Raw genomic sequence first — 19387 nt, 5'->3', positions numbered from 1 at the left:
GAATAAATTGGAGATAATCAACGGAGGAAAAGCACTAGCATTAAGAAGGATCAGAAACAAGGTAAGATTTGACCTGGGTCTTGAAGGAAGCCAGAAAGCAAAGAGAGGAGAGAAAGATTTCTGAGAATAGGAGACAACCAGTGCAAATGCATAGTGGAATGTCATGTTCCAGGAAGCCAGGGTCACTGGACCACAGAGTATTAGGGAGAGAGTAGGGTATAAGAAGACTGGAAGCTAGCAAAAGGTGAAGTTAAGAAAGACTTTGAACCCCAACCAGATGATTCTGTACTTGATTATGGCAGTGAGTTTACTGAATGGTGGGAAAGGGGGTTGAAAAGGTCAGACCTTAACTTCTGGAAAAACAATTTGACAGCTGAGTGGAGAGTGGGGAGAAGCTTGAGTCAGGGATCCCAACCAGAAGCCTAATACAATAAATAATCCAAGGGTGAGATGGAAGCTCTGCTCATTAAATTACAAAACCAGAGAATGAGAGGGGGAAAACCCTAAAGCCTGAGTTCTCTCCTACTGCTCTAATATCTATGATTTTCCTTCTCCCATTCAAAAGTAAATCCCTTTCAATTCCACTGGAATGTGCTAATGGATTTCAATTTTTAGGATAAGAAAAAAGAATGATTAGCATCAACTCTGAATAATTCATAATACAAATGTTTTTGTATAGTCCCAGTAGGATTATAGCTTAGTAGATAAAGATCCAGTTTTGGAACCAGGAAGATTTGGGTTCCAGTCCCACCTAGGACACATACTGGTGATGTGACCCTCAATAAGTCACTAAACCTCTTAGTTCTCTAGCCAACTCTCTAAGAAGATCAATTGCAGAGAAGGTGTCAACTTGCATTGGTAGAGAGATTTTTCTCACCTGGAAGTTCTCCATACTAAAAAAAAATTACAGGTCCAGTCTCTATCCCTAGCTTCCTAAAGCAAAGAAAAGAACACAAGACCAAGTATCAAAAGACCCAAGTACTCCATCACTAACTTGCAGTGTGACCCTGAACAAATCACTTATCCTCTCTGACTCAGTATATCCATTCATAAAATGGGAATAATAACCACCTGCCCTACGCCAAAGGGCTATTATACAGAGCATATAAGAAAATGTTATGTGAAACATTTAGAAAAACAATATAATTCCATGCATATTGATAAAGACATGCTATATTTATTCTCTAACAATAATTCTACACAACAGCAAAATTTGCTTACTTGCCTTAGAGTAAAAAAAACTGCCAACTTCTCTCCTAATACCAAATATCTACATGCTGGGGAAGGAGGCAGAGTGATGGAGCACTGGGCTTGGAGTCAGAAAGATGCAAGTCCAATCCTCTGATTGAAAATATTTGTATAGGAGGCTAGACGCTAACAAGAACAGCACATTAGAATAATTTATCTTGCAATGGTAGGTATTTTTTTTTGATGGAGGGAGTATCCAAGACTGGAGGCAAGAAATCTTGTGAGTAGGCTGTATAATACTCAAAGCAAGGAGTAATGAGGACCTATGGTGTCACAGTAGAAAAAGAATGGAGATTCTATGAATTATCAGAATTATAAAGGAACTGGGAGAATACTAACAGGAGGTCAAGGGAAGAAAAAATATCACAAAAGAAGCAGGGATGGGGAATGGGGACAATTAAAAAAAGTGTCAAAAGATCAAATAAGAGATGAAAAGATAATGAAGATTAGAAAAATAAAATGGGTTTAATTTTGGGTTCAAAACAGGTGGTACAATGGATAGCATTCTGGGCTTGAAGTCAAGAAGACCTTAGTTCAAATCTGGCCTAAGAACTTTTCTAGCTGTGTGACTGAGCAAATCACAAAGTCAATGTCTGTCTAAGTTTCCTCATCTGTTAAAATGAGGGGGGTTGGATTCAATGGTCTCATCTAGCTCTAAATCGATGACACTCTCTACACCAACATGTTAATAAGAACTCCCATTTCTAAAGGCTGCACAGCAGCTCAGTCTCCAGGCAGGCATTAACAGAATGAAGCAATCAGCTGGGAGCCAGGAAGTTCTTTTTCTCAGATCCAGGGGAATCTTCATTTGTGGTTACTTAGCCAGGCAGCAGTGTTGATGAGGAGGACAACCTAAAAGCATGAGGGAATGAGGCAAAACGGGAGACAAGAGGCAGGACCAGGATGAGAGGTCATGACAAAACCACTTCTCCCTTTGAACTCACTCCTGGTCCAGTTTTGACCTCATTCCATCTGGAATTCATTGTAACAAGAAAATGAATTTCTGCAAAATTTCATTTTATAGCACACTCTTCAGAAAGTCATCCAATACATCAAGGAGTAACAAGACTCAAAGACAAAAAAAGTAATATCTGAGTTTAAAGATGAGAAAATGATTACAATATGTACTTTGCTTCTCTAATTTGGATCATGTTTAAATCAATCACTCTGCCTTTGGTAAAGTTTAGGCCAGCATTAGGAAACAAGGAAAATTTTCAACTCACAGATTGTGCATTACAAACCTTTAAAACACTATTTTTCAGAGGGATAGAGGATTAATTGGCAGGTAAGTATAACTTTTTAAAAAAGAAAAAAGATGCCCTATATTTTTCCCTAGTCAATTGTCATATCTGAACCTTTCTATCACCTGTACAACATAATGTAAACTTGCTGAAAATACTAGCACAATACTAGTGTGCGCTCACTTTCAAATGACCCAATATGCAAAAATTTAAACTAAAAAAAATTAGAAGGTAATTATTTCTAATACACTTCCACTGAAGTCCTATTTCAATACTCCATCCTGGTGTAACAATAACTAATATTTATATAGCATTTTATAGTTTATAAAGTGCTTTACAAATATTATCTCATTTGATCCTCAGAACAGTCCTGGGAGGTAGGTGCTATTATTATCTCCACTTTATAAATGAGGAAACTGAAGCAGAGAGAGTTTAAGTGACTTGCCCAGGTTTAAGCAACTAGAAAGCACCTGAAGCTTGATTTGAATTCAGGTCATCCTGACCCCAGGTTCACTATTCTCTCTATTGCGTCACATTGCTGCCTGGGTGTTTAGTATGATATGAAGGTGACCCTGAGTTCTCAAAATCTATACCATCAGAGCCTAAGTTCTAACAGGTTCTGTAAAGCCCAAAAGGCTCAGCGTACAAACTCAGGAAAAGAATGACAACCCAACAACGTGCATATTACCAGACGGCTAGTCATCAAGTGACAGTTTTTCCTTTGGCCCAAACAACTCATGAAACTGTCTTCAAAGGCACTGAAACACTGCAGTGGAGGGAATGCTTACAACCCCAAAATCAAAAATCTTTTGAAATAATGAATTGTGTTCATTACCAAAAAAATTTATTTAAAAGTAAATTTCAACCTACAAATCATTAAAAACAGATATTAAGTTCCTCTAGAAGTTACAATTGGGTTCAATTTTTAAAAAAAAAAGTAAACTTACATACAACTTTCTGGGAACATGAATATTACACAAAATATTATATACAAAGAATATATATGTATATATATATTAATGTAAGTTGTTCAAATCATGATCCTATAGCAACTACACAATCCGAGACTCCCAACTGATCTTGCAGACTATGACTCAGTTTCACAACTGGGCAAACAGGCCACTATATTTTACAGTTGGAATGAAGTAAATACTCAACTAGTAAAATGCTCCATGAGAGCAAATGCCACTAGAAACCAGATTCTTATTTTCAATGACAATTAGAGGAGTAAACATGAGATTAACGTATTGTGCTTTTTCTTTTTACAAAATCAATTCCTATTTTATTTTCAAAGGAAAAGAACTAGAATGATCACATGCAATCAGAATTCATAGTTAAGTATTCATGGGCTTGACTCCCACTGAGTCTTACTGGGGAATCATGGATTCTAAATGTTTAAAGGAAACACTGAGGTCCTGTTGACCAGGCTATAGATGAACAAGAATCACATCCAAAACCCTCCCCAACTAGTGAGTATCCAGCCCTCTCCAGGGGACCTGGATGAGATCTAGAATTAAGAACTGTCTCCCTGCCTCCCAAGGTAGATCATTTCATTTGGGGATAACTGTCAGAAGTTTCCTTATGCCCAAGGAGAAATCTCCCTCTTTGAAATTTCCACCCACTCCTAGCAGTTCTGGTTTCCTGGACTGAGATGAACAAGTTGAATACCTGACAGACCTTCAGATGCCTGAAGACAGCTATCAAGTTCCCCCTGGGTTTTCTCTTCTGGATAAAAGTCCCCCAGTTCCTTCAGCTATACCTCTAAGTATAGCATGAAGCTATGGCCCTTTACCCTCCTGGATGTTTTCCAGCTTATGTGATTTCCAGATCTAAAAAGAGACATGACTATTATGACCCTCGTTCCAGACCCATGCCTTTCAATAAGGTATAACAACATATTAACTTATTTTTGGCTACCATATGATGTGTGTGTGAGGTCTAATGCAGTAATTTCAAACTTAAATATACATTTTTAAAGAGTATAGCATTCATCCATTTATACTATCATGGAAATCTTTGTTTTTCTTTTCAAAGACCTAGCAAGCATCTAGCAAGCAGATTTCAGGAAAACTAGAAAACTTACATGAACTGATGCTGAATGAAGTGAGCAGAACCAGAAGAACATTATATATAGTAACAGCAACATTGTGAAATGACCAATTTTGATAGACTGAGCTCTTTTCAGCAATACAATAATCTAAGACAATTCCAAAAGATCCATAATGGAAAATGTTATTAACATCCAGACAAAGAACTATGGAGTCTGAATATAGATTGAAACATACTATTTTCTCTTTTTGTTTTTTTCTTTCTCATGGTTATTCCCTTTTATTCTTATTCTTCTTTTACAACATGACTGATGTGGAAATAAGTTTAATATGATTGTGCATGTATACTCTATATCAGAATGCGCAGCAGTTTGGGGAGGGGGAAGAGAGAGAAGGAGAAAAAAAAATTTGGAAATCAAAATCTTATAAAAGTGAATGTTGAAAATTATATATGTGTGTCTATATACAGATATATAGATATAATACATGTGTATGCAGGTATACATATATAAAACATATGTATATATACATATATACATATAAATATGGAGAGAGAGAGAGAGAGAGAGAGAGAGAGAGAGAGAGAGAGAGACTATGTGCTTTGCACTGGTCCAAGTGATTCAAAGAAAGGTAAACACATAAACCTTGTCCTCAACCAAATAACTGGTAGAACCAATCAAACACTCAAGGGACTCACTAATAAGGGAGACAGCATGTATTTACTATTTACTTATAAGTATAAATGAAAGAAAATCTGAGGCAGAGCAGTAGTAGTAGAGAGGGGTGGTAGTGGGGAATGTGAAACAGGAAGGGGCTCTTGGAGAAGGTGAGATCTGAGCTTTTTGAAGGTAACTAGAGAGGCCAGGAGATGGATGTCAGGAAGAAGAGCTTTCCAGGCCTAAGAACAACAGCCAGAACAGAATAACAGCCAGAAAAGAAAAAAAATGCACAGGGGTGGATATGGAGTCTGATATATGAGGAATAAGAAGAAAGTTAATGAAGCTAGATCTTAGTAAGCAGGGGAAAGTAATACAGAAAAAGACTGGAAAGGTGAAAAAGGGCCAGGTTGTGAAGGAGTTTAAATATTTGGTATTATACATGTGATATTTGTTGGCAGCGAAGAACTTTGAAAGCTGAATTATACTCTATTAAATCAAATGTTTGCTTGTTTTTGATTTGGGTTTTTTTTTTGTAGTTAACAAACTATGCTTTGAGATATAACAATTCCTAACATTAAAATTTAAAATTTAATAACTCAACATATTAGTCTCTTATTGAAAGCATTGTGATCACAAAAGGTCTTATGGTAATGAGTGTAGATAATAAAAAAATTTTAAATAACAAACCCAAGACCTGCTCATCTGGTGGCCTATTCTTCTAAATGAAACAATGGGAAAGAATCACAAAATTTTAAAGTTGGAAAGAAGCACAGAAAGCATCTCATCCAAACTGCACCAAAAACAGAAATTCCCACTACAACATTTTTGACAAGTGACAATCAATTTGCTCCTTCCTGAAGACCAACAATGAATATGAAACCACTCTCTCCTGATATTCGGTCTAAATCTTCCTCTTGGTAATGTGAACTCACTCCTGCAGGCCATCTTCTCTAGTGCCAAGAAGGATGCATCTCTCCTTTCTCCTATCCCTTAAATACTTGAAGACAACTATCATATTTTCTCTAAGTTTTCTCTTCTCCAGGCTAAACACGTCCAGTTCCCTAAGCCTACATTTAGTAGCTTGGTTTTCCTTTCCTAGACACTCCCCAGCTTATCAATATTCTTCCTAAAATGTAGTGGCCAGACCTGACTACAAAACTCTATTTTGGGCTATCCAGGGCAGAGTACAAAGAGACATACTTCTCTCTTCATTCCTGAAAGTTATTTGCTTTGTTGGCTATCATTCATACTGAACCTATAGCCCCTTACTGCCCCCCAGACCTTTTTAGTAAAACTGTTCCCTAAGTGTGCCTCTCCTATGCTACATTTATGAAGCTGATGTTTTAAACCCACGTGGAAGGCTTTCTATTTATCCCTAACAAACTTCATCTTACACTGTTCAACCCAGTGTTCTAGCCTAGGATATATTTCTACATAATGAAAAACTGAGGTGTTTCAAGGAGCCAAATAGCCACTGGTTTGAGATTCTCAATCTAAATCTACTCAAAAAAGGGCTTTAAGCTGAAAGCAGCAAGAAGATTGCCAACTTCTATACATACCTATGTATATGCACCACCTCAGATACTATCCAGAGGCAAGCAAATAGAAACAATCCAAAAATAAGCAGGAGGGAAGAGGAGGAGGAGGAAGAACAGGAAGAAAAAAGAGAAGAAGGAGGAGGAGAAAGAGGAGGAGGAGGAGAAGGAGGAGGAGGAGGAGGAGGAGGAGGAGGAGGAGGAGGAGGAGGAGGAGGAGGAGAAGGAGAAGGAGAAGGAGGAGTAGAAGGAGGAGGAAAAGAAGAAGGAGAAGGAGGAGAAGGAGAAGGAGAAGGAGGAGGAGGAGGAGGAGGAGGAGGAGAAGGAGGAGGAGGAGGAGGAGGAGAAGAAGAAGAAGCCAGTAACAAAACACATGGCTTCAGATGTCTATGCCAAAATGCACAAAGTAACTAACAAAGGGAGTTAGAAATTCTAATCCAGACACCAGTGTGACTTTGGAAACATCGCTGAGATATGGTAGGATGACCATCATGACTAGAAGAAGGTACTCTAAAAGTATATCTTACTCAAAGAAAAAGGATAGGTAAAAAGTTGCGTGGGTTGGAATGAGAGGAGGAACAGCAGCTCTGTGTATCCATTGATTAACCAATTAAGTATTTGTTAAGCACTTACTCTATGCTAGGTACTGTGTTAAGTACCAGAGATGTAAGTGTCAAGAATGAATTATATCATATAAAATTATTAAGAAATAAGAAAGGAGGGGGAAGCATGTTGGATTATATTTGGGTGAAGATCAATGGATATAGAAACAAACAATATTGAGTGTATTACAGATTACTGAGGTAGAAAGAGGAAATGGATGAAAAATTTGAGAAACCATACAAGCAGCATAGGGTCATGATATATTAGTAAGGAGGAATTTCAGTGATGGAGGATTTCTATTATCCAGATATCCATCTGTGAGTGTTTCTGTTTCTCTCTGTCTCTGTGTCTCTGTCTCTGTCTCTCTCTTCCTCTCCCTCCCCTTCCTTTCCTTTTCCTTCTCCTTCTCGCTTTTCCCCTCCCCCTGCTCATTGCTAAAAGCATAAACAGCTAATCATTTCCTGATTTTACAGAATGATAATTTCATTTTTCAAAGTGTAGAGGAAAGAATAAAGAAAAAAATCTATTCTGGATCTGATTCTCACTAATATTAAATAACTGACCATTGGGATGGAAATGTTGAGAACCTAGATTGAAGTTCCCATCATAGAATCTGTGATAGACGAGAGGAATACTGGGTATAGTCTCGCATATATCCTAGATTTTAAGAAAGAAGATTTCAAAGGGTTTGGAGAAAGAATACATAGAAAACTAAGACCTAACATTGAATGGGGAAAGTTGCCCCCAAAAGAATGGGAAACTCAAGAATGAAATCAGAAGATCATGGATTTAGAGCTAGAAGGGGCATTAGAGGTTATTGAATCCAACCCCCTCATTTTACAGATGAGAAAACTGAGGTACAGAGAGGTTATGCAACTTGTTTCAGGTCTGAGATATAATTTGAACCCAGGTCCTCCTGACCAAAAGTCTAGTGTTTAACATGAACTAAAGTTAGACAACTGGAGGTAAAAAGAAGGGGGTATAAAGTTCTTTGTATTTAAAGGGGAGGATCAAAGATGAGCCAGGATGGGACAACAATGCGGGGAAAGCCTGCAAGAAAGAAGAAGGGCTGCTCAACGTTTATTTTGCTTCTGTGGATAAGTTCACTTACCTTATGGTAGTGTACTTTCCAGAGATGTACACATTGAGAATGAGGTTGACACATGCATTGCCAGAGCTAGCTCAGTGTTTGGAAGGCTCCGAAGGAGAGTATGGGAGAGAAGAGATATTACATTGGCTACCAAACTGAAAGTCTACAGAGCTATTGTTCTGGCCTCATTGTTGTATGCCTGTGAAACATGGACAGTCTACCAGTGCCATGCCAGGAAACTGAATCACTTACATTGGAACTGTCTTAGGAAGATTCTGAGGATCACCTGGCAGGATGAGGTACCAGACACGGAGGTCCTTGCTCGAACTGAACTGCCAAGCATTCAAACTATGCTTCAGAGAGCACAACTCTTGATGGGCTGATCACATTGTTCAAATGCAAAATGCTTGCCAAAAAGACTATTTTATGGGGAACTCGCATGGGTCAGGTGATCACATGGTGGTCAGAGGAAGCAATACAAGGACACTTTCAAGGTCTCTCTCAAGAATATGAATTTGATTGCGCGACATGGGAGACACTGGCACAGGACAACTCAACATGGTGTGCCCACATCAGAAAGGGTTCTGTGCTCTATGAGTAAAGTAGAATTGAAATAGCACGAAGGAAATTTAGGATACGCAAATTTGGAGTACCCACCCCAAATGTTCATGTGGACTATCTGTACCCAACCTGTGGTAGAGCATTGCGAGCTCGTATTGGTCTCATTAACCATAGTCAGACACATTGAAACTTCACTTTATGATGGTGATGTCATTTTGGTCCTCTTCGAGAACAAAGGACAACAACCAGTCAAACAAACAGAAGACCTCTTTGAACTGGAAAGGGTAGAACAAAAATGGCCAATAGAGAGCTGTTATTAAAGATAAGTAAGAAAAGAATGTGAGTACCTATCATTTGATGATTCTAAGTCACCAAACCCAGAAGAACCAATCCTAGAGTACTGAAAGAACTGGCAGACATGATAACTATGCCACTTATGGCCAGGGATTCTTGAAAAATCATGGAGAACAAGAAAGGAACCAGAAGATCAGAGAAGAGCAAATGGCCTAAATGGAATAGAATAGAGTCTTTGAACTCTAGACCAGTAAGCTTGACTTCTAGTCCTAAGGGAAAAAAATCTAGAATGCATTATTAAAGGGATGGTTAGTGAACATCTAGAGAAGGAAGGTGTGATCACAATGGGCCAGCTTGACTTCATAGAAAATAGGTCATTTTAGATCAAAGGACTTTAACATGGGTCCAAGGATAGATTTCCAGAGATCTGAGAATCTGAAATAGAAAAAATTCTATCTTTACTTTTATTAACTTAAAGTTGAAATTTAGTATTTCCCTCAATTACTTAAAAACATTATTCTGATAAGGGACTACCAAAGGGTTCATGAAAAAAAAAAAAGTTAACCGCTAGTCTAGTCTAGGCTAATTTTCTTTTATGGTAGGTTCACTAGATCATAGGGATGCTGTCAGTATAATTTTATTTTATTAAATATTTTACACAGGCTCTCATTCAATTCTTGTGGAAAAGATAGAGAGATGTCAGCTAGAGCTAGACAATAGTACTGTTGGATGTATTCAGGACAGGTTGAATAGTCTAACCCAAAAGAATAGTTATTAATGTTTCAATGTCAGTTCAGAAAGAGGTTTGGAATACCCTAAGGGTCTGTACTTAGCCCTGGATTATTTAACATTTTAATCAATGACATAAATAAATGTATTGATGGCATGCCTTTCAAATTTGCAGATGACACATCACTAGGAGGAATAGTTAACACATTAGATGACAGACAGGAACCGTAAAAATCTTGAATGGATAGAACACTTGACCATATCTAGTAAGATGAATTTAATAGGAGTGGATGTAAGCATCTTACATTTGGGTTAAAAAAATCAAGATGGGGGATTCATTGCTTCTTTTTTTTTTTTAATTTATTTATTTAACATTTAACATTCATTTTCACAAAATTTGGGGTTCCAAATTTTCTCCCCATTTGTCCCTTCCCCCACCCCAAAACACTGAGCATTCTAATTGCCTCTATCACCAATCTGCCCTCTCTTCTATCATCCCTCCCTTCCCTTGTCCCCATCTTCTCTTTTGTCCTGTAGGGTCAGATAACTTTCTATACCCCATTACCTGTATTTCTTATTTCCTAGTAGCAAGAACAGTACTCCACAGTTGTTACTAAAACTTTGAGTTCCAACTTCTCTTCATCCCTCCCTCCCCACCCATACCCTTTGGGAAGGCAAGCAGTTCACTATAGGCCATATCTGTGTAGTTTTGCAAATGACTTCCATAATAGTCGTGTTGTGTGAGACTAACTATATTTCCCTCCATCCTATCCTGCCCCCCATTGCTTCTGTTCTCTCTTTGGATCCTGTCCCTCCCCAAGAGTGTTGACTTCAAATTGCTCCCTCCTCCCACTGCCCTCCCTTCTATCATCCTCCCCATGCTGCTTATCCCCTTCTCCCCCACTTTCCTGTATTGTAAGATAGGTTTTCATACCAAAATGAGTGTGCATTTTATTCCTCCTTTAGTGGAATGTGATGAGAGTAAACTTCATGTTTTTCTCTCACCTCTGGGGGATGCAGTTACACAACAATTGGGCTGCACTTAAAGGATCTAGAAGGCCACATGCAGCCTCAAGGCCGCAGGTTCCCCATCCCTGAAAGGTTTCATACTGTACACTCAGTGAGTGTGAACCATATGACATGACTGACAAAAAAAGCTAACATGTAACCTCCTGTTTGATAAACCCAAGGACCCCAGCTTCTGGGGTAAGAACTCATTATTTGACAAAAATTGCTGGGAAAACTGGAAACTAGGCATAGACCCATGCCTGACACCATACACAAGAATAAAGTCCAAATGGGTACACGATCTAGGTATAAAGATTAATGCTATGGACAAACTGGAGAAGCCAGGAATAGTGTATTTATCAGATTTATGGAGAAGGGAAGAATTTTTTACTAAAGAAGAGATAGCATTATGAAATGCAAGATGGATAATTTTGATAACATTAAATAGAAAAGTTTTTGCACAACCAAACCCAATGCAACCAAAATTCGGAGGGATGTAGTAAATTGGGAAATAATTTTTATAGCTAATCTTGGGGATAAAGGCCTCATTTCTAGAATATATAGAGAACTGAGTCAAATGTACAACTATACAAGTCATTCTCCAATTGATAAATGGTCAAAGGATATGAACGGGCAATTTTCAGAGGAAGAAATTAAAGATATCTATAATCATATGAAAAAATGCTCTAAATCACTTTTGATTAGAGAGATGCAAATCAAAACAACTCTGAGGTACCACATCATACCTATAAGATTGGCAAACATGACAGAACAGGAAAATGATAAATGTTGGAGAGGATGTGGGAGAGCTGGAACACTAATTCATTGTTGGTGAAACTGTGAGCTCATACAACCATTCTGGAGAGTGGTTTGGAACTATGCCCAAAGGGCTACAAAAATGTGCATATCCTTTGACCCAGCAATATCGCTACTAGGACTGTATCCCCAAGAGATCAAAAAAATGGGGAAGGGTCCCACATATACAAAAATATTTATAGTAGTACTCTTTGTAGTTGCCAAAAACTGGAAATCAAGGGAATGCCCATCAACTGGGGAATGGCTGAATAAATTATGGTATATGAATGTAATGGAATACTATTGTGCTATAAGAAATGATGAACAAGAAGACTTCAGAGAGACCTGGAAGGACTTATATGATCTGATGCTGAGTGAAAGGAGCACAACCAGTACAACTTTGCGCACAGCAACGACCACAGTGTGCGAGAGTTTTTTCTGGTAGACCTGGAACTTTGTAATAACTCAAGAACTTAAAAAAAAAAATTCCCATTGGTTTTCTAAGGCAAAATGCCTTCCACACTCAGAGAAAGAACTATGGAATTCATTCGCAGAATGTAGCAGATCATGTTTCTGTGTGTATGTGTGAGTGTGTGTGTGTGTGTATTATGTTTTGATTTGTTATATAATTTCTTCCATTTATTTTAGTTTGTCTACACAGCATGACTATAGTGAAAACGTATTCAATAGGAAAACATATGTAGATCCTATAAAGAATTGTATGCTGTCTTGGGGAGGAAGCGGGGTGGTGGGGGATAGCTGGGGGGGGGGGTAAAAAAATCTAAGTTTTATGGTAGTGATTGTAGAACATTAAAAGAAATACATTAAATAATTAAAATAAAAAAATAAAAAGTCTGAGGTTGATTCCCCTCCCCCCAAAAAAAGCTAACATGATTTCAGGTTGCATTAAGACCTAATGCCTGAGACTAGGAAGGTAACAGACCCGTCTCTGCTCAGACTATATATGGAGCAATAAATTTAGTTCTGGATACCATGTTTACCAAGGGTATTAGTTAGAGAGTATCCAAAAAGGAAAATCCAAATAGTAAAGGATGGATTGATGGAACTAGGGATTTTTAGCCTGGGGAAGAGAAGACTTGAAGAGAGTATAATAGCAGACTTCAGGCACTTGAAAAATTATTACCTAGAATTAAACTTTCTATTTGGCCCCAGAAAGCACAACTAAGACCAGTTGATGTTATAAAGAGAAAAAAATTAGACTTGATATTCTTATGAAAAAACATTCAAACAATTAGAGCTTTCCAAAATTAGAATGGGCTGGTTCCATCTGAGGTTTTCAAGCAGCCAGGATGCCCCTTCACTGCACTGCAGAGGCGATCTTTGTTCAGCAATGAGGTAAACTAGACAAACTCTGGGGTGCGCTCCAAGTCTGATTCTAGAAAACCCTGAACTGGGAACCACAGGTACCGAATACAAGACTACTGTCTGCTCAGTTGCCTTCTCTCCACTCAGGCCCTTGAACAGGTCATTTGCTTCCCTGTACCTCATTTACTGTAGAAACAAAGTACAATAATTTATCCCCTAGCTCATTGGAATGTTGTGAAGATTTATTTGATGTAATATATAAAGAGCCTAGAGCTTCTTGCAGAAAAGCAAGATAACTGAAATATATTATCATTTGAGTTCCATGAAATATTCCTTTAGGAGGAGAAATTAGTCATATCCCTAGAAGAACATAACATTGTTGCATTTTGTAAGGATGAAAATCAGTAGGTGATTAATAATTTTAATAAGAAGGTTAATAAATTTTAATCTCATTTAATGGTACTTTTAATCATACTTCTGTCAAAACCTGCAGCTTTACTGTAGTAATCACTTAGATAAAAGACTACTTTTTTTCCCCACTGTGTCTACCACGATCCATTTTGTAAACATACATTTTGAGAGAAAGCTTAAATCATCTTGCTCCAGCTAAAACTTGGAAAGTGTTAAGATAAATACTGTTCTTATTTTTAAGTTGTTTACATTTTCTGGTATTTATAACTACTAAGTTACCTCATGATTTCTAACTGCATACCTTTTCCCCACTGGGGTAAGCTTGGTGAAAAGCATCTCAGTTAGGGCTTTGGCTGAATGGTAAGGATGAAAGGCAGGAAGAAAGACAGGAAGGAAGGAAGGCAAGAAGGAAGACAGGGAAGAAGAAAGGCAGGAAGGAAGGTAGAAACATAGGCAGGAAAGTAGTCAGGAAGAAAGGAAGTGTTTTTTTTAAGCCCTGTGCCAGGCACTATGCTAAGCACTTTATTAATATTATCTCATTTGTTTCTCACAACAACCCTGGGAAGTGGGTGCTGTTATGATCTCCATTTTACAGTTGAGGAAACCGAGGCATGTAAAGATTAAGTAACTTGCCCAGGTTCATGCAGCTAGTAAGTATCAGCAGTTGAATTCAGGCCTAGTTTTCTATTCATTGTGCCAGCTAAGCTGCCAATAAAAGGAAAGCTAGTGCCTTTTATTTTATCATCAACACTCTGGATCACACAAGTTTCTCTGTCACTTCAGAACTGAAATTCCCATTCTAAATCCTATGGCCAATAAATCCACTTATGTATATATTAATTACTTTGATTTTTTTTTTTAATTTCCCAAATCTGCTTTCCTCTGAAATGCTTATAAAACAGCAGTTCTAAAGTTTTTTTGACGTCAGGACCATTTTACACTCTTAAAAATTATTGAGGCCTCATCTAAAGAGCTTTTGTTTATACTGGTTGTCTCAATAAATAATGTATTGAAAATGAAATGTCTTAGTATTGTTATGAATTGATTGATTGCTGAGACCCCCTGAAAGGATCTTGAGGACAGCCACATTTTGAGAACTACTACCATAGGAGAAGTTGGTACCTCCTCTACTTCTGCTCTACTGACTCCACTCCCTCAATTCTTACACAGAGAAATTAGCCTGTCTACAGTTAGGTAAGCACAACTCCAGGAAAACATTTAAGATCATTCAAATCCATCAGGACTGCTCTTTCTCTCTCTCCTCTAAAATCTTCTATCAATTGTTGACTGTACCCTTCATTTGAAATTTTCTTGTTGCTTTTCTCTGTTAACTACTTCTTTCTATGTTTGTCCTATAATACAACCAGTCTATAAACTCCTGGAGGCTAGTGATCTTACAATTGAACGTATCCCCCCATATTATTTGGTATCTATTAGGGATCAATATTTGTTAATTGATTGATTTCCTCTGAGAGATGGAAAAAACATTAGGCAGCAAGGGGACAAACACAAATCAGATTCCATGGGCACACATACCTTCTGAGGTGACATTGAACCATTAAAGATTATTCTTTGGGTGGGTCTAATATCACCTGTCCCAAATCCACCTGACTAGACTGTCTAGCCAACATCATTACACCTTTTTCATATGAATAACAGATAAGAATAGTTTGGAGATAAGAAAACTCAGTTCCAAAGTATAAAGAAAAGGCAAGGAGAAGCCCAGTGATTTTGGAATCAGAATCAGAAGACACAGTTTTGAACCTCAGCTCTGCTACCTGTGTGAACCTGAGCACATCACTACTTTTCTATATCTCAATTTCTTCATCTCTTAAGTGAGCAGATTGATCCATGTGATCATCAACATGCAGGAGTGCACTGGAGCTAGCTCCCACCAGCTTCTGCTAAATTTTCAGGGAGATCCTTTATCCCCTCGAAATTAGGAAACACTACAAAATAGGGTTTGATTTATTGTTCTTTTGATCATCTAGGTATGAGTGTAATTGAAAAATGCTAATAATGCAGATTAAACTTTTAAATGTGTCCTTCATACTGTTTTTGGAGAGCCAGTTGCTAAATACTTATCATCACACCCTTGCCAACATACCTTCTACCTATAAAACCTAAGATCTTCAAGTCCCTTTTCCAAGGTCACAAAACTAGTTAAATGTCAATCACTTTTGGAGCAGAGGTCTCTTAATTCCTTGCTCTTCGTCCTTCTGGACCTGCAGAAACTCTGCTTTTGACAACCCTGAATGGGATTAGAAAGCTAAAATGATACAGTCCAAAGCTTGGGAGGGAGAAGATAACATTTGAGCCTTAGACTTTATCTCAGCTCCAAATCATGAGAATGGTATTTAAATACTGCCTTTGTTTATTGCCACTCACTGGCTTCACAGAGACAAATCACTGATAATATTTTAATTTCCAAAGCAAATTCATTGCTAAATCAGGTGAGGCATTTGTGCTATATTAAAGGAGGCATGAACCAGTCTAATCAACAAATGAATTAGAGCCCCACCTCAAAAATTCCAGCAACCTCAGACGCTGCAATAAAAGTAAAGAAAATTCAGTTGATTGCCATGCTGGAGAAAGCCATAGTGTAGCTGAGGAAACAGCATTTGAACTCAGAAGATTCTCCTTACAGTGTCACCTTGGGTTAGTTATTCACCACCTCTCAGTCAGTCAATCAGGCATCTCACAAGAATTTAAGAAACACGTACTATGTGCTGGAGTCTAGACACTGTACTAGAGTTAAAAAGGAAGATAGAAGACAGTTCTCTGCTCTGTGGGAGGTCTCACTCTAATGGAGAAGATGGCAAGCAAACAAACCACCATGTACATACAAGCTATATACAGTGTAAGAGGGAGGTAAATGCAGAGGGAATGGGGGGAAGGGAAAGAGATCAGGAAAGGCCTCTTGCAGTATGTGGGATTTGAGCTCAGTCTTGGAGGGGGCCAGGGAAGTCAGGAGTTATCTGGACAGTTAAAAAAAAAGGGGGGAGGGATCAAAACACTTGCCCCACCTACCTTACAGTATTGTTCTGAAGATCAAAGAACAGTAGATGCAAAGGCTTTAATAAAGCCATGTATGTCAGCCATTATGAACAAAAACCTTATCTTAGTAGGAACTAGTCCTGCTTTATTTCTCTGTCATATCACCAAAGCTATTTCCCAAAAGCTGGAATGTCTCACAAGTGCTTTCTAACAGGTTTCACAGTTTTGTTTATTATTCGAATCAGACAATTTCACTGAAAGCACTATTTCAACAAGTGTTAATTCAGTTGATTTTTAATAATCTTTAATATTTTTATCAAATTTAGGGAATAGTTGTATTACAACTCATTGGTTTCCTAATGTGAGCTATAGTTATATAAACATTTTATATACATATACACTTTATATTTAACAATCTACCTCACAAGATTATGAAGAAAGCATTAGCTAAAGTCAGTTATTAGTGGTATTACTAGTAGTAAAATATACAGTTGGAGTAGTAGTAGAAATAAGAATAATAAGTTGCCACTTTCTGACACCTCCCCACTCCCTAGCTCTTTTTTTTCCAGTAACAGCAAGTCCTGGGCAATAAGCCAATGAACATACTAGTCACCTAGTCAGTTTCCTAAACTACCAACCTTATCATTTACAAGAAAAGGATGCCTGAATAATATTCCCTCTTTTAAACAAATCTCTGGGTAAAGCCACCTTCTTTGTACCATCACATACAGTTTTCTCTACCCAAAGTATTATGCCAGCTTTAATTCTACTGTTGTTTAATTAATCATTCATTTTAACATTTAATTACAAATGAGTCATCTTTCTATTATTTCACCCTTACTGAACACTTATAGATGCCATAAGTAGTACACAGTAGAGCCGAATGTAGTCCCTATTCAGAGGGCTGACAATCTAAGTAAAACAGGTTCCAGTGGGCTAGACAGCAGCAGTGAGATATTGAATCTCTTTTCTAAACAGCACCATACTGCCATGATTAAAAACTCAAGTTACTGCATTTTTAAAGGCTCAAACCAACTCGAATTTGAAACACACTAACACTTCTCTGTTCTGGCACTAGCACCAAGAGGGGGGAAAAATCAAGACCCAGAATACTGTCCTAATTTCTGGCACATAGAAACACATCTCTGTTACTCTACAAAATGAAAGTATTGCAAACTTTTCACCAATATGTGACAATGTTCACAGCCGTAATATTTTTTTCAACTTTTACACTAGTATTTTATAATAAAACACCCTCAGAATGGAAAGGAAGGTGGGAGCTGGAAGGAGGGAGGGGAAGATATTGCAGAATATGACCATTATTTTCATAAAGGAATCTCTAATTTCCAAAAGACCTTACTTGGTAAGTTCTTCTTCCTATTTCCCCACCCCCCACCCCCCATCTCCACTGTTTTCTCTCCTCTTTGGCCTGGGAACTAAACACGCACAAACGTCCCGGGGGCTCTAAGGCATCTCCCGAGGGACCCCACGGAGAGAAGAGGGAACTGGCTGAGCAGCTTCGTGCCACCATTTCAGGCGCTCCTGCCAACCCCAGGACGGTGGCAGGAAGGGTTAAGGAGGGAGGGGACCCGAGGGCCGGGCGCGGAGGGAAGAAGTCCCTCCTGCTGGGGGGTGAATCATCTCCTCTCACCCAAGTATCAGCCTCCAACTTACTGGGTGGGTGTAGACGAGGGAGAAGGGAGGAAGGAAGGCGGAAAGAGGAGGATGGGGCGGGGAGCACACAACCGGTTTCCCTTTTTAAAGTTTCTTGCAGTTCCACATTGACACCGGCGCTTCTGGGGGGACTGAGCACTCCCTCCCCAACCCCCCGCGACTCTAAGTCCAAGGTCAACTTCTCTGGGGATGGAGACGAGAGGGGGGAAGAAGCCAAGGAAGGGGGAGGGGGTTCCCAGTAAGGCAAACGGGACGGGGCCGCTGCGGGCTGGGGGAGGAGGCCAGCGGAGAGCGGCCCCTGGAAGCCGCGGGACCAGGAGAGGGCCCTCCTCGGGCAGCCCGGGAGGGAGGAACCGGACGGGACGGGACTGGACGGGACGGCCGGCGGACTCGGGAGGCGGGCGGCGCTGCCCCCGGGAGCGCCGGGCTCCGCGCCTCGCGCGTGCCCTCCCGGGGCTCTGGGGCCGGGCAGGAAGCGAGCCCCGGGCCCCCGCCTCCTCTCCCCAGTCTCTCCTCTCCGCTGCCCCGGGCCGCCCGCTACTTACCCAGGGAGCAGGTAAGAAGCGCCAGCACCGCCCGGACACCGAGCGGGCGGCGAGCGAGCGGCCGCATCCCCGCGCCGGGAGCCGCGCTCTCCTGCAGCCTGCGGGGCCGGAGTGTGCGGACAGGGGCACGCGGGACCGAGCCCGAGCGCAGCGGCGGTGGCCGTGGCCGTGGCCGCTGCTACAGCTACTGCCGCCGCCGCTAAGGCTGCCGCTGAGCCGTCTCCGCCCGCTCGCCGCCTCCTCCCGGCCGAGTCTGGACGCGCCCTCTAGCGGCAGGCAGCGGGACGGCGTCCCTCCTGCGTCCCCCAACTCCTGGCCAGCGGCTCGGGGCCGCCGCGGCGACGGGGCGCCCCAGGACGGGGCCGGAAGGCTGGGGACCCGAGGGTTCCCTCCCGCTAGCTTCTTAACCCCTTCTTGCCCCGGCCGTGCTCTCCGCGGCCGCTCCGGGGTCTCCAGGCGGGCCAGCTTCTACTTGGTCCTCACGTGCGCGCAGCCCCTCTCCCTGCCCTCTTGCCCGGCCCGCTCTCTCCGGTGCTAACCGAACAGCTCCCCTTCTTACCCCGGATGTGGCCGCGGGGTGGGGGGCGGCGGGGAGAGAAGGGGAAGGGGGCCGGGGAGGGGGG

At 40.3% G+C, this 19387-nt stretch overlaps 1 protein-coding gene across 1 annotated transcript in view; it reads right to left on the bottom strand.

Annotated features, from left to right (window-relative positions):
- The window catches only part of B3GLCT (beta 3-glucosyltransferase), a 121871-nt gene extending 102842 nt beyond the window's left edge, over positions 1-19029 (bottom strand). Inside the window, exon 1 of the mRNA XM_072611860.1 lies at positions 18765-19029. Within this exon, the coding sequence (XP_072467961.1) occupies positions 18765-18831 (67 nt within the window). The 5' untranslated portion in view covers positions 18832-19029. The remainder of the gene's footprint in view (positions 1-18764) is intronic.
- Between the last annotated feature and the right edge of the window lie 358 nt (positions 19030-19387).

Source organism: Notamacropus eugenii, chromosome 5 (assembly GCF_028372415.1).
Source record: "Notamacropus eugenii isolate mMacEug1 chromosome 5, mMacEug1.pri_v2, whole genome shotgun sequence".
Lineage (NCBI taxonomy): Eukaryota > Metazoa > Chordata > Mammalia > Diprotodontia > Macropodidae > Notamacropus > Notamacropus eugenii.
This window is presented reverse-complemented; position numbering and strand designations above follow the sequence as displayed.